Here is a 15,549-nt window from a genome sequence, read left to right as displayed (position 1 = left end):
CAGGTGGAGAAACAGGGAGGGAAGGAAGGCTACTCTACAGGTTCTGAAGGAGGCTCTCATTGGTATTGAAGAACGGCTGACTGCAGAGAGCTTAGAAGGTGTGTTTTTCACATGTGTAACCGCCAATGTAATTGTAACGTAATCCTCTTAGAAGGATTGCACTTTCCTCGTCATGACTTAAGTCCTTGTCAACATTTATTCAAGATAAATAAATTATACTGGTGCTTCTTCTTTTGGTTTCTTTTGGTGAAATATATGTGAGGGGGGAGGGTTGTCAGATGAGTCCACCATAAGAAAATTAAGTGTGCTTCTTCTAGTTAATTAATATGATATAACTTCTTATGGGTATCATCGTGGTAAAATAATGTGACAAAGTTTATACATTTCCCTATCACATGTAGACGATGTAGTTATCACGTTGTGTTTAAAACAAATATTTTTACTACATAAATGAGGGAAATGGACATAGCTATTGTTCCACCACAATTCTTTTGAATGTCCAAACTCTTACAAGAAACAATTTTTTTTTTAATTTACATACATGTTTGTAGGACCAGTGAGTGTGTGCATCAAGGCATTTGTCAATATAGTGCATGTGTAGAAAACTGCAGCTACAGGAAAGCATAGATTATGTATCGGGGATAAAACAATCGTTATGGCAATATTCTATATTTCCCTTGCATTACTTAACATACTCGTATATGCATCATGCAGAGTTACCTGAGCTAGCCACACAACCTTCCACAGGCAAAGGTAAAAGGAAGGAACCAACCCCTGTACAGTCGTCGAAGAGACGAAGGACTGAATCTGATTCCGAAGACGGAGCATCATATGCGGAAGGTAAAAGATCATTCAAGCAAACTGTTATAGAGTAAACACTGCGCGTGATAATGTGAACAAAGGATCATATTTGTTGTCTAGGAGTTAATTGCTATCCAAGAACTTCTTTGTGTTAATCTATTTCTTCTTCGCACTGAAATGTGCGAAAAGCAAAGTTGTGACATATCATTTTTCAGTGCACTGTCTCTATTTGTAGACAAAGGAAAGTACAGTGATCGTAATATCTAGCAAATTGGGCATCTTTGGAATCGTTTTCATAGACACAAAGTGTACCTCATTGAAATAGTAAGGGCGAAATTAAATGTGGTCAAGTTAGAAATCAAAACAGATTTGTTCTGGTAACTTAAAGCTTCATTTTTCTAAGACACCAAATGTCCAATAGCCCTGTAATTATACAATGTTGTGCATTGACTTTATATGACCATCGTCTACAAGCAACGTAACGACATGTTTGAAAAACAAGCGTACCCTAACGGTTGTCTGGAATGTCACCCCAGAGCCAAATGGTTTTGACGGACGGAAGACTAAGAAGCAGAAGCAGAGCAAAGATGAAAATGGCACCAGATCTCAACAATTCAACGGGAGGACAGGCGGCAGTTCTGAGACAAACTCCATAGTCAGGCCAACGTCATGGTCAATCCAACACCAAGAATTATTGGGTTCAACTAATGGTGAAGATCCGGAGTCTGGCACAGGTAAAAGAAAAAGGATACAGCACTCCTTCTCACATTGATGAACATCCATCTGAAAATTCAGACTTTCTCGTCATTTTGGGGTACTTTAGACAGATCAGTTTATTCAGCCACAATTCTGGTGGGATTTGCTTTGAATCAAATAGGAGTAAAGTTAACATTGCTTGTTATTGCTTACACATGGATGGATGCCTGGCAGCTTTACTAAACCCTCCCTGTGCTACATCTTTTACAGGCGTAGATTCTCCATACTCCCAGACTGGTACCATGGCTAGCACAGCTGACCAGATGTCCAATGGTCATCAAAGACAACAACAAGATGAACACACCATTTATCATACCATCATTAACGTCGGTGAAAGTTTGTGTGACAAAGATACATTACAAAGTTCTGAGAAGTTTGAAAAAGACGTCCAGTGCCTCGAGGAAATTACTTCAGGCATTTTTGATTCTGGTGACTCAGATAATGGCAGGCCTGGATTAGAAGAAGAAGTAAAACTGACAATAAGAAAGAGAGTCAATAACAAAACTGCTGAAGTAGCACAGACAATATTCAGAGGCAGAATCTTGGACCCAGACAATAAAGAGGAGCTGCATAAGATGTCATCCATATTCAAGAGATTCGCAGCTGCCTTGAGGAAAGCCAAGCGAGGATGTGTACATTGTTACTTAGAGTTTGCAGATGATGATTCCTATGACATATTTTGGCGAGGCTACAGTGACGGGAGCCTGTCCGACACCCTGACCCGGGAACTGATCACAGACGACATGAGGGCAGCAGAGGGAGGAGCAGACTTGTACATACATGTCCGAGTCTTGGACTCTGCTACAGAGGACGGAGACTTCTCGGACCAGGGTAAGTCATCTTTAGACATGACATCATCTCTCTACCTTGATATTTCAGGGTATGTCATCTCCTGATAGTCCTGAGAGTACTGTTGTAAAGCAGGGACGATTGTATACGATGGTTACGCTTTAGAACGAAGTAAGTGTAGCTTTCTGATGTTTTCACCCTCTACACATAAAACACACATGTATAGCAATGTGCTTTCAATATGCATGATGATGCATGATATAAATACTAAATATATTTAAAGACAAAGAGTGCTTGAAAAATGTTTCATCATTTTCAATGACACAACTCTCTTTACTCTTCTCCAGACCCGAGTGGCACAGCAGGCCGAGGCCCCCCACACCCTGGTCCATCTCGGGAACATTCAGGACAGGGTCCTCCTGCACCAGGCAGCAGTAACCATGGGGACGACACAGGTGGGCGGCTGGTGTCAGGTAGTGATGACGTCATCCATTTAAAGCAGGAGCCAGCTGAGCAGGTGCCGTCCTGCTGCATGATGGGAACAGTAAAAACAGGTACACTAAGCGATATATTGAAATTATGATGCCAGGATGTTGTAAAATGTACTTCAGGACATCAACATGTTGGATACGCTATTTTGACTTGTCTTAACACATTCATGTCTATTTGATAACACAATTAACAGGTGGTCATATGTTTTAAAACATTAGTTATTTACCTTTTTTCATCCTATGCTACAGAAATAGGCACCGATGGACTGGAAGTGAAGGAGGAATCAGGTACATGGTTATATCTAATCTTAACTGTTAAAAGATTATACAACCATTCTAATGAAATGTTCATAAAATATTTCTAACGTCTTGTATTATGCATGTTTTACAGGCAATACAAACACAGAAATAGCTATTACCATAACGCACCCCAAATGCTGAAAACGTACTTATCCCTAGGCATGGTGACCATTGCGGTAGCATTTATATATCTAAGTGTTCCTAGCCTCTAAGCACTTTTTAAATATTTACTTCAAGTTCACTACAAAACAAGGCTCATGGAGCCACTTATGCATTTTGGATTACAGTACTGGATTCTAAAGACAGATGTTTGTTACTTGTTTTACAGAACTTGACAGGCAGTTTGCTGCCATTGCTGACCATCTGGGTTCCATGTGGGAGCGACTGGCTTCAGCTCTCGGCTTCAACACTGACTACATCCGAGACCTGACAGCCAGACTGCCCCCCTCCCTCCGTCCTCACCAGCTGATCTGTGATTGGATGGAGAGGAACGTTGGTGACGTCACGCTGGAACAGCTGGTGCAGGCCCTAAGGGATGCTGGGATACACGAGGTTGCAGGTAAGCGCATCACCTTTGGTTGAATGATTGCTGCAATAATACCTTTTTTGAGAACAAATTCCCTGCATTTTAACATTTATGGTCGCATGTGATGCTAAAGCTTTTATTTAAAATCACCGTGTTCTGATTCCCCACATCTGACACTTTTTTTGTTTTATATAGACGCAGCAGATTCTGGCCAGCTGTTTGTGACAGAAGAAGATTGTGATGCTGCAAAAGGGAAGGCAGACAATGACATAGATTCAGGCAGGACTGGTGGTAAGCGTTATAGCGCAGTGGTTAACAATCCCACTTTTGCATTACATGGGTCGGAGCTTTATACAATGTTTGTAACCGTAACTGTTATGTATAATATAGTGAGGTAGCATATGATAATGTGTATGTGGCATCGACACTGGGATCAGAAGACAGTTATATCAACTTCGTAAATTGATCTTGATCCTAGGCGAGGACAGTTCCAATGACAGGGAAACTTCAGCGTTGACATCGGATGGTAGCCATGGCAACATGGAAGGAGGACCCATGTCTGAGGAGGAAGAGATCAGACCTTCGGATTCTGGTGAATATATAAAACTATTATAATATAGGGTTAATGGCCCGCCCTGAGGTGTATACGGTGCCATAATTCATGGCGGTTCCTATAACCACCGAATGAAGCGACCGAATCCGCGTAGCGGACGAGGTCGTTTATGAGGTGGTTATAGGAACCGCCATGGATTATGGCACCGTATACACCGAAGGAAAGCGGGTCATTAACGTTATTATTATATAGACATTGTCATATATCTAGACATGACGACTCCGGAGAGCGCATTACATTACATACATAGTAACGTTAGCCCATAGACGAGAACGAATGTGTTCGTCTGGCCCTTTTCGTGCTGGCCGGGGGTGGCTTCTTGTTCTCCCTACCTTTCGAAACTTCTTACCTATGTGGCTGGGTGATTAAATCTCACCTGCAATCCCTGCACCTTTCGTACACAGCACTGTTTGCTATCTATATCTATGTACTACAAACGCGTCCGAAATGCCGCCATTTTGTTCACTCATTCGTGGTATGTGTGGCTCTCGTTCCCAGAGTTGTAAAATCTTCTACTCACAAATCACGTACAGTACTCTGAGAATGAGACCTATGCCGTATTTTTTTACCCATGGGAACCTTGGAAAAAGCAGGTGGTTATGGCCTCATAATCTGAAATATACGATTCTTGCCGTATTCCATGGCCAATTATCCAACGCGTGAAGTCGCTTTGGCATGGAATTCCATCATGTTCTTCATACTTAAGTTACCTGTTTCTGGTTTCTACCTATTTAATCACTTGTACTTGAATGTTTTGAAATTAAACTTGCTGTCGTTGTCTCAATGTTTGCATAGGGAAGGACCAACCCAATGAAAGGTCACCCGACGACACAGACCGAGAGGCGTCGGCATCTGGTTCAGGTGGTAGCCATATCAACATGGCCATTTCTCAGGAAAATGGGACAACATCTCTAGATTCTGGTAAGTGGAACAATTTACAATGTAACAGTACTAGTTGCAAATTACTTCACGTTGGTTCAATTGGACAATGCATTCTAAAGCCAGAATGAATCACATTAATGCATAACCATATTTTTTGGTACATAGTTTACGTAACATAGTCTTGTACATTAAATAGATGTTTTGAAAACTTCTCTTTATTTTTAGAAGGACACAGCAGCACAGTCAGCCCTTCCATGTATCCAACCGGTGAAGACGCCTTGGCCTGGCATGACTGTCTCCAAGACTTCTTTAAGGCAGATGAAGGCACCGCAAGTGTAATTCAGCAGAGCTGGCCAAGTAACTTACTGGTTAAGCACCTCATCAGGGACAGGTTTTTCCACTCTTTCTTGTGTGAATACTGGAAAGAGCATCGAAACTTTGCTGATACATTATCTATATTTGTAGAATTTGTAGCTAAAGTGTGTGTAAGAAAGTTTTCCCAAAATTTTATGAGAGAGGAAGAATTAGAGTCTGCCTATGAAAGTCTCCTCCTGGTGTTGGGGAAAACAGCCTACGAGAATGAATTAAACAATCAACAGTGTCTTGTGCATCCAAGTCAGCTAGAATGGGATGATATCCATCAGTCTAGCTTAGGGCTGCTACAACCAATATCTGAGGATCATGACGACACTGGCTCTTTCCAGTTTGTACATGACAGCATACGACAATTTCTCATTGCAAAGTGGGTTGTACACATGATTACAACAAATACAGAGTGGGAGCAACAACTGAGAGATTTCGTTAAAATTTCAGCTGCTCTTCCTCTCAGTTGTTACTGTGTTGCCCATTTGCTGGGCGGGTCAGACAGCCATAGAGACCACCTGCTTCAGTTTGTGAACTTCCTCATTCAGTCAGATTCAGAACTTGAGACTTTCGATCATATATTACATGTCGTAACTACAATCGTAGAATCACAACAAGTAGATTTACTGACTTCAGCTGTAAAGTCTATGTTCCCAGAAAAAGCTCTTGATTTGCTTTCTCTCCAAGAAATTTCATTCTATGGTCTCCACGTCCTGTCAAAGTTCATGTCCAAGACCAGAGTAATTGAAGAAATTAAGCTACTCAGCACGTTAAAAGTTGACGACTTTCTCAAAATGTATCCATTTAGGAAATCTAAAGCCGTCAAAGATGCCAACCATCACGAACAAATCCGATGTTTAAGTTATCTACCTTTATTCCATACTAAGACTAGGGATGTTGGTACCTTGTGTTTCAAAAATAATGACAAAGCCTTGCAAATTGACCAAATACAGATGTACCTTTTGCACTGCCCGTCCCTGCAAACACTCAGCAGTCAAAAAGAAGGGATTCATATGGTGCATTTTTCTAAGATAGCTCCATATTTTCTATTTACCCCGTCTCTCACCAACTTAGTAGTGCGTGGAGACAGCTATTGGGGTACCAGGCTTGAGGAAATTCATGCAGGCATGAAGTGCAGGCGTTGTCTGGAATCATGCAAAAACATGAAGATATTGAAACTTAGATATAATATGTATATGGTAGAGTTACCAACCCTGCCACTCTTGGAGGAGATAGATCTCAGTCACAACAGTGGCCTTGTCATCAGAGGTATTGGTTCGTGCCAGAGCATCAAAAGGGTGACCTTTAGTTATAACAATCTAAATTATATGCAAGATATTTTACCTCCTCTTCTAAACTTGGAAGACTTAAATCTTAGCCACAATGACATTTGTAGTAAAGCTGTGGCTTTATGTCAGAAACTGAAGAAACTGAATCTTTCTTATAACCAGGCTGCCATTAATAACCAGTTGTCTGACAGGGGAGACTTCTTACCTCCCCTCCCCAACTTGGAGGAGATAGATCTCAGCCACAATGCCATTAGTGATGCGGCAGTACCTGGTCTTGCTAAAGGTCTTGGTTCATGTCAAAACCTAAAGCATGTCCATCTTAGCAATAATCAGATTTCCGATAAGGGAGCATTGATTTTGCTGCTACAAGATCAATGCAAACGTATGCAGATGGAGACTGCTGGAAACAATATCAGTGACGATCTTATGTCTCTACTGTCTAACAGACAGAATGCTAGCCAGGTAACAAAACTATTTTTCATGCCGGGGAAATACCCTTCGCGAAATGTTACTGCTCTGAATTTTACTGCTGTCAACTATCTGTTACAGTTCCTCCCACAGCTGCCCAACCTGCAGGAGTTAGCGCTTTGTGTCAGCTGTCAGGAAGAGGAGGAGGCTGATCTCATTGACCAACTGTATGAAGTGCAAACTCGATTGAAGTTCCTTAGGCTAACGCTAAGGGACTGTTCAATAGACAAGATGAGGAGGCTGTTGACGCCACTGTTGAAACAGTTCCCTGTGCTAGAAGCGATAGATCTCAGTGGCAGTGACATAAGTGATGAGAAGGTGCCTGCTCTTGTCCAAGGATTTGCTTCATGTCAGAAGCTGAAGAAGGTGAACCTTAGCCATAACAAGTTGTCTGACAGGGGAGACTTCTTACCTCCCCTCCCCAACTTGGAGGAGACAGATCTTAGTCACAATGCCATTAGTGATGAGGCAGTGCCTGGTCTTGCTGAAGGTCTTGGTTCATGTCAGAATCTGAAAAAGGTGAACCTTAGTCACAACAAGTTGTCTGACAGGGGAGACTTCTTACCTCCCCTCCCCAACTTGGAGGAGATAGATCTCAGTCACAATGCCATTAGTGATCAAGCAGTGTCTGGTCTTGCTGAAGGTCTTGGTTCATGTCAGAATCTAAAGAAAGTGAACCTTAGTCATAATAACTTGTCTGACAGAGCTAGAGGAGAATTCTTACCCCTCCTCCCCAACTTGGAGGAGATAGATCTCAGCGACAATGCCATAAGTGATGAGTTAGTGGCTGATTTTGTCAAAGGTATTTTTTCTTGTCAGAACCTTAAGAATGTCTGTCTCACCAATAACAAGATCTCCAGTAAGGGAGCACTGCTGTTGTTGCTACAAGATCAATGCAAAGATATGCAAATTGAGACTGCTGGAAACAACATCAATGAAGATCTTGTGTTTCTTCTCTATAACAGACAGAATGCCTGCCAGTTAGCAAAACTATTTCTCATGTCGGGAAAATACCCTTGGGGACTAGTTGCCCATCCGCTACCGTTGACCGTCGCCCCCCTTCTACTGCAGTTCCTCCCACAGTTGCCCAACCTGCAGGAGTTAGCACTTTGTGTCAGCTGTCAGGGGGAGGAGGAAGCTGAACACATGGACCAATTCTATGAAATGCAACCCCCATTGAAGTCTCTCAGGATAATGATAATGAACTGTTCATTAGAAAAAATGACGATGCTGTTGACGCTGATGTTACAACAGTTCCCGCTGTTAGAAGCGATAAATCTCAGTGGCAGTGACATAGGTGATGAGGCAGTACCTGCACTTAAACAAGGTCTTGCGTCATGCCAGAACTTGAAGAATGTGAACCTTAGCTTTAACAAGTTATCTAACAGGGGAGACTTCTTACCTCCCCTCCCCAACTTGGAGGAGATCAATCTCAGCAACAGTGCCATTAGTGATGAGGCAGTGCCTGGTCTTGCACAGTGTCTTGGTTTATGTCAGAACCTGAAGGAGGTGAACCTTAGTTCTAATAAGTTGTCTTGTGTTAAAGAAATGATTGAAGCATTTGTCAATCTTCCCTTCTTGACACGTGTAGATATTCATTACAATTCCATCAGTGACGAGTCCCTCCCCACCATAGCTACATGGCTGAAGGTTAGGACAGATGTGGAGCGAGTCAACTTGAATAGTAACAGGTTCAGTACTGAAGGTGTCAGAGGTTTCGTGAGAACCATGAAGGGAAAGGCTTACTATGGGGACACACTCTTGTATGACGGCAGCCAGGCTGAGGTGGGCGCGGCTGTGGAATCAGGTGGGGAGGATGTACGGAGGGGGGAACAGCAGTGGGAGAGGTTGAGGGGGGAGACATGGATAGATGTGAAGGTCGGACAGCTGCGTGTTGTGATTAGCCACAAAGGTCGCAGATCAAACAATTTATAGTTGATGCCTCTCTAGATTGGCTCTCTCTCCTGGCAGCTCGTGTTCCGTGTGTTGCCATTAATGATATGAACAATGCAGCTGATATGCATCATAAAATTTATCATCCCTACTGACACAACAATAACGCCAGACATCACGTACATTGGTAACTTCTGCCATGGAACTAATTAATAGCATGCCTTAGTTTTGAAAACTTAACTAGTAATAATGAGTAATATCAACCTCAAGACACAAATACTCCAGAGTTATCACTTAGCAAGTCATAAAGTGCCCCATATGTTTTCAGCCCTATAATGCTCTGCATATGAAAGACGCGTAAACATGAATTGATAATCAGGAATTGAATCCATCTGTAGCTTTATGGATGCATAAGCCAGTCTGAAGTAACCCACAAAAATGGTTGTCGTTGCATGTCTAAACTAACCTCTTTCACACAAGGTAGGGAACTACCGAACAAGTACTCCTCTGAAATGTCTTTGGCACTGAAGCATATTTCAGCTGCCGTATGTTTTCTTGTAAAATTCCGATGTGTTTACCTTTCTCCACGTTAATCTAAGATCCATACCTAGTGGGGACAAACTCCTTTAAGTATGACAACCATGTGATCATGATATTAGCTAAAAATACAGCATTACTCGTAACTTTGGTATAGTTTAAAATTGCTGTCAAATGCTAGTAGTTTACTACAATAGAATTTACTTTTTATCTTATATCGTATATATGTTGTATATATGTTGTATATATGTTGTATTGTTGAATTATATTGATTGCATTATTCGAAAACACATTGCAAAACACATTGTGATTCTGCCAAAGTTAGGAAAATTCTATAGGAGACTACATGATTGTATCTATCGCTTGTGCTGTAAATAAATTGTACATAAATATATTAACTGCTTCACATTTGAAAAAGTACAACGAACCGGAAAAGCTCTGTAAATTTATTTACACAAGTTTTAAAAGAGAAAAGAGACTCTAGATTTTAGATGATATGAGATGTAACCTGTTTCAAGTATACTTAAGTTATCCAACCCAATGCATTTAGCCCATGTTGGGCAGGAATATGTAATTGTCATTGTTAAAGATGAATTTCATTAGAAAGTATATATTTCGTAGATCATCATCATTTGTACGGAATTGAAATAAATATTTGAAGGTATATGTGTGTCTTTTGCGTGATTCTATTGCTGGACTAGTATTTAACTTTTATCTATCCACCACTTCCACAGAAGAACAATAATAGCAAAACACAATTCTCCCTGCTAATAAAGCTGGAGCACTATCAAAACGTACGACAAGTTTACCACAGCAAATTGGGAACCAGTACAGTTTAGTTCAGTTCCTCCTTAGAGCGGTGACACCATGACTGCCATCCTCGGAAAGCGACACCCTGACTGCCATAAGGTCCTGTCTAGCATGATGGAACGGAGCTCATTGACCTACAGACCAGTATCCTCCAGCAGTGATTTCCGACCGAAGTGTCAGTAAAACGTGCAGTTAAGTTGTCAAAAGGAATTACTAGGAACTATCTGACTCTACTAAAGATTAAGTCCATCAAACCGTTCTCCCTGGCACCCAATGGCATATTGCACTATTACGTGATGCATACACTTTTCAGTACCTAGGCATAATCTACAGTAGATGGGAAGTAAACAAAATCACTGTCGCGTTTTTCTCCATCGCCTTCTTGCTTCTTTACCTCCCTCCTGGTCAAACAATCCGATTAGATATTGCAGACTTTATCCCTTCACCCTTACAGCTTTGCGAGTAGGTCGAAAACACTACTCTCCAAGCAGAGGTTGAGTCGCGAAGATATACTGAAGTAGTCGGTAAATTTACTAGTAAGAGGAGCGGGAGCGGACCAGTAAATTTCCCGACTACTACTATATCTTCACGACTCAACCTCTGCTTGGAGAGTAGAAAACACCACAATATAAACATGGGGCCTTGGGGTGATACGATGTCACGGCGATACCCCCTGAAAGAGGTGGGCTGCTGGCAGATTGCCAGAATTGTAAAGGCGCTTTGTTTGCTGAAGGGGTCATGTTTATCGTTGTTTACCTGGGCAAGGTCAACTGAGTCAGCGGTGGGGACTTTCCACCAGGCGGTGGTCTTAGGACTTAGGAAAAAAAGTTTGGAGCACTTACAACTGTAACGAGCGTTTAAAGGGATTTATGACCAACAAACGGACCAACAACGTAAGTTGACCTTTTATTCACTGTCTTAGATTAGATAAGTTTTGATGCGTATCTGGATAAACATTTAAACAAGTCGCAGTCATAGTGTCTCGACTAGTGCCCTCTAGTTGTCCCGTTTAACTTTGCGTACTGCGTTCGGACTGATCACCTTGTGTTCGCTTTGATGACACCCCTGTCCACAACAACAGCGTCTATACCTCGAAAAATGAAATTGTTATAGATATTGCAGTTTTTTCTTGTAATGTAGATAGATATGTTCAAGATAAATTTTATTTATGTAGATTTTTAGTAGTGCCCCCCTCCCCACCTGTTCACTGTTCTGTACCGTTATCAGACCAGATCGGCTGTTATTGTTGACCACAGTACAGATTTTTGCGCTCTGATTATTGATGAAACGTACAGCAGTCACCTCAAAACCTCTGTTGTAAGCTTAACTAATGTAATATGAGAGAGTTTGTCTTTCTGCTTCTACGTATCTGAAGCCAGAATAAGAGGAACTGTTGGTACCCTTTATGCGTTGCATGGAACATTGATGTAAACTTTCATGGCAGACTTTTCTGAGTAGCTATATAGTGCCCTTGTTGACAGGTCTTTATACAGCCGAAATGAATGATTTTCTTCTTTGCGTGGTCGCTAAGTAGGCTTGGTTGTTAAGGAAACTGTACGTGGGCGTCTGATAGAACATCTGCACCAAGAGAATTCCCCCATGCTGGGTAATTTTTGTGACGTCATTCCTATGAACTCACTGGTGCTGCTTTGATTGCAGTATTTACCTCTATAGTATAGAGTTCTTGTCTGAATGTATAAAATAAATGATAATTACAATTATAGCCATAAGAGTTCCTTTCCTTGAACTATCGATACATATGCTCAAGATGAATCTGATTGAGCTACATTTTAGTGCGCCCTCCCCGTGGCACTTGTTCTAGTCTTTATACCGTTAAATATCAGAGCAGGTAGGTTGTGTTGATCAGATTGGGAGTTTGTGTCATGTATTGTAACCTATATCACTGAACACCTCAAATAGTCTAATCTAGTAATGCAGTGTGAGAGTGTCCGTCTTTTCTTTTATACGTGGCTATATTGTATACATGGTCGTTTGTAGACACATTTCAGTGAACCGTAAAGTTTGCTCTGCCCTTGAGACGTTTGTGTCCAGAAAAAAAGCAAAAAAAGCTTTTTTCTTTGCCCTGCTCATTCGCTAAGTGCTAAGGAGACTAACTGTAGTGAGGTGATTCACGTGAAAGCTGACTTTCCATTGTGTTTGTCATCGGAAGCAAAATGTTGAATCATGAAAATATTTAACATAGTTGGTGCAATAATAATCAGCTCAGTGCGTCAGCTTTGTCAGGTGGGTAAAATAGAACGTCTGGGGCGATGGTGAGACAATGTCATTCTTGAGACAATGTAATTAGGGCCACGCAAAGAGGATGACAGACGTCACCCCTTTACTTTAGCTTTACTATTAGGGGAAGTAGGTAAAGACAGGAACGATGTATTAACTACTTCAGTACTTCACTACCGCTAAACCACGTTGATACGATGGTAAGACAATACCCATGAAAGAGGCGGGCTGCTGACTGACTGCCAGAATTGTAAAGGTGTTTTGTTTCCGAGAGGGGTCATGTTTATTGTTGTTCACCTCGGTAAGGTCAACAAAGCTGGGACTTTCCACCAAGAACCAAAATGGCGGAGAACCTGTAGGTTCTGTAACTGTTGCTGTATCTTTGTCTTGCCAACAACGAACAAACACCGTAAGTTGACGCTTGTTCACTGTCTTAGATAAGTTTTGGGACGCCACTGGATGGTTCGAAGAAGTCGTGCCTTCGTCTCGTACTTTGTAGTTATGACTAACCCCGTTAACTTTTGAAGCTGGGTTCGATGTGATGAACTTATTGATGAACTCGTTTAGCTGACACCACTGTCCGCATGTCAGAGTTTACACCTGAACATTATTATTAGAGATAAGTACAGCCATACAAGATATATTTTACCTTCTAAAATCGATAGATGTGTTCAAGACAATAGATTTTCGGGGCCCCCCTCCCCACCTGTTCAATTTCCTGTACCGTTATCAGACCAAGCCAGTTGTTTGACGGTGTTGATCAGAGTTAGAGTGTGTAAAGATCATTGATAAAACTAACGTACAACAGTTACCTCAAAACTTCTGTCGTTAGCCATTTATGAAATAAGGGAGAGTCCGTCCGTCTTTTCGTATCTAACGTTACATGACTGTGCCTTGGCGGGAGCGCCTTTGTTTTGGTTACCTGGGAGACGGGGATTCCCCTGCCCCAGGTGCTTACAATGACGCATTACCACTCATGTGACTACGTATACCTGAAGGATGGATGACAACGATGACAAAAGCGGTCCTCGTAGACTCGACGGACGAACAACACCACTACAAAAGTTCGGCGTTCTGACTACAACGTTAACTTAATTTCCACACCCTAAGTCTAACTGCAAGTATTTAATCAACAATCGAATTAACTATTTTGATTGGCAACCTGTTCATTCCTGAATGTTTTTGAAGCCACTAACTCGTACATTTCTTTGTATTGTATTCATCACAGTAACAAATTCCCCATAGCGTTAAACCCATATGAGGTGTCTATGACAAAGCACAGGCAACTTGATCTCTTTGTAAAGAAACGTAAACAAGTGGCTGCCGTGTCCATGGAGTCACCTATTCAGGCTGGCTGACCTTTTGACATGCATCAACACGCCGGATGGAAAATAAAAACGGCAGAGACCCTACGCTTTGCCACCGTTGTTTTGCATGCATCAATTAGGGGTGCTGTTGCAGTACCGAGGCTGCTGCTAGTACCAGGCTGCAGTATTGTGTGTCCTAGTTTCTTGGGAGTGTTGTTTTCTAAGCTAGACAACTAAATAGAAAACTAAAAGATCTACTACTTAAATTTGACTGTTACAATGCATACAAACATATAATCCATTGTGTAGTGTCCTGATAATGCACTTGATGTATGCTACCAAAGGTCTTTTGTAATGAGTTCTGAAAATGATTTGAATTGTGAGTGCATGTTTTGCTTTCATTGTGAGAGTTTGACCAACCAGTTTCACTAAGGCCGGTGTTTATCAAGAGCGCGAAGCAATCGATATCAAGATACCTTTTGTCGATGCCTACTCAACCACGCATAATTATTATTTCTCACATATGCGTCATGATGGTAATTTGTTTCCTTTTTCAGATTTTCAGCCAATAAAACCTTGTTGTGACCTCTCACTAATTGATCATGGCTGAGGAACAACAATGCACTGCTGGTGAGATTTATTCTAGTCACTAGAAATTAGATAAAGTTCAATCTTATCATCGTTTCCTTGTATCTCGTTTATCAGAATGTTCAAATAAGATTGTTGTAGGTCAAGGGTACTTTTATATGCATTTATATTCATGTGTTGATGGAGTACAAGATAATATCTAATTTGTACATTGACTGTTGTAGCGAGGCCAGTGGATAACATTGATATTATAAATGGTCAAAGTGCTATATGAAATTTGAAGCTTTTCGGAGATTGAGAGTATCTGATGTTCCCTCTCTGGGATATAATACCACTGCCTTCAAAGAAGAAGTCAAACCCGACAATAGTATCCATAGTATCATGTAGTTGATTAGACACTAGTTTTATGTACTTACCTCTCTTAGTTCTTGAGACTGTGTATGCAATTAGCCCTCGGGCATGATTTTGCAAATAAACAATTCTATTAAAATACGTTACTTTCTGCGCCGCTGTTCCCTAAGTCTTCAGTGTGCCAGTATGATGAGGTGTTTGGATTTGACTTTAGATTTTACAAAAGGAGAGCCAAACCGCAGATCATTCAGACAGCACCAGCATTGCCATTGGTGGTTTTCATTACAAGTGTTAGTGTGGTAAAGGCACAGAGAACCTTATCCTATGTTGAAATCACGAACGGTCCCCAAAAAATAAACGTTTCCCTTCGGAATTCTGCGAAGGAGGCTACTACATATACCCCTTGCAAAATAGAAAAAAACACCATTGATAGTGTATACATTGTCTATCTGCATACAAAAATGGTGAAAGCACTTGCCCTCAACAGAATAATGTTATGAAAAACACAAATTCCTTAAGTGCAGCACAGAATTCTAGAAATGTTGTG

At 41.3% G+C, this 15,549-nt stretch overlaps 1 protein-coding gene across 1 annotated transcript in view; it reads left to right on the top strand.

Moving 5' to 3' along the window:
• The first annotated feature begins 1,792 nt into the window (after positions 1-1,792).
• Positions 1,793-15,549, top strand: part of LOC118408375 — a 72,677-nt gene continuing 58,920 nt past the window's right edge. Inside the window, exon 1 of the mRNA XM_035809139.1 lies at positions 1,793-2,388. Coding sequence (XP_035665032.1) covers positions 1,800-2,388 — 589 coding nt within the window. The 5' untranslated portion in view covers positions 1,793-1,799. The remainder of the gene's footprint in view (positions 2,389-15,549) is intronic.

Source organism: Branchiostoma floridae, unplaced genomic scaffold, assembly GCF_000003815.2.
Source record: "Branchiostoma floridae strain S238N-H82 unplaced genomic scaffold, Bfl_VNyyK Sc7u5tJ_1578, whole genome shotgun sequence".
Taxonomy (NCBI): Eukaryota; Metazoa; Chordata; class Leptocardii; order Amphioxiformes; family Branchiostomatidae; genus Branchiostoma; species Branchiostoma floridae.
The sequence above is the reverse complement of the archived record's forward strand: the minus strand, read 5'-3'. Positions and strand labels throughout refer to the sequence as shown.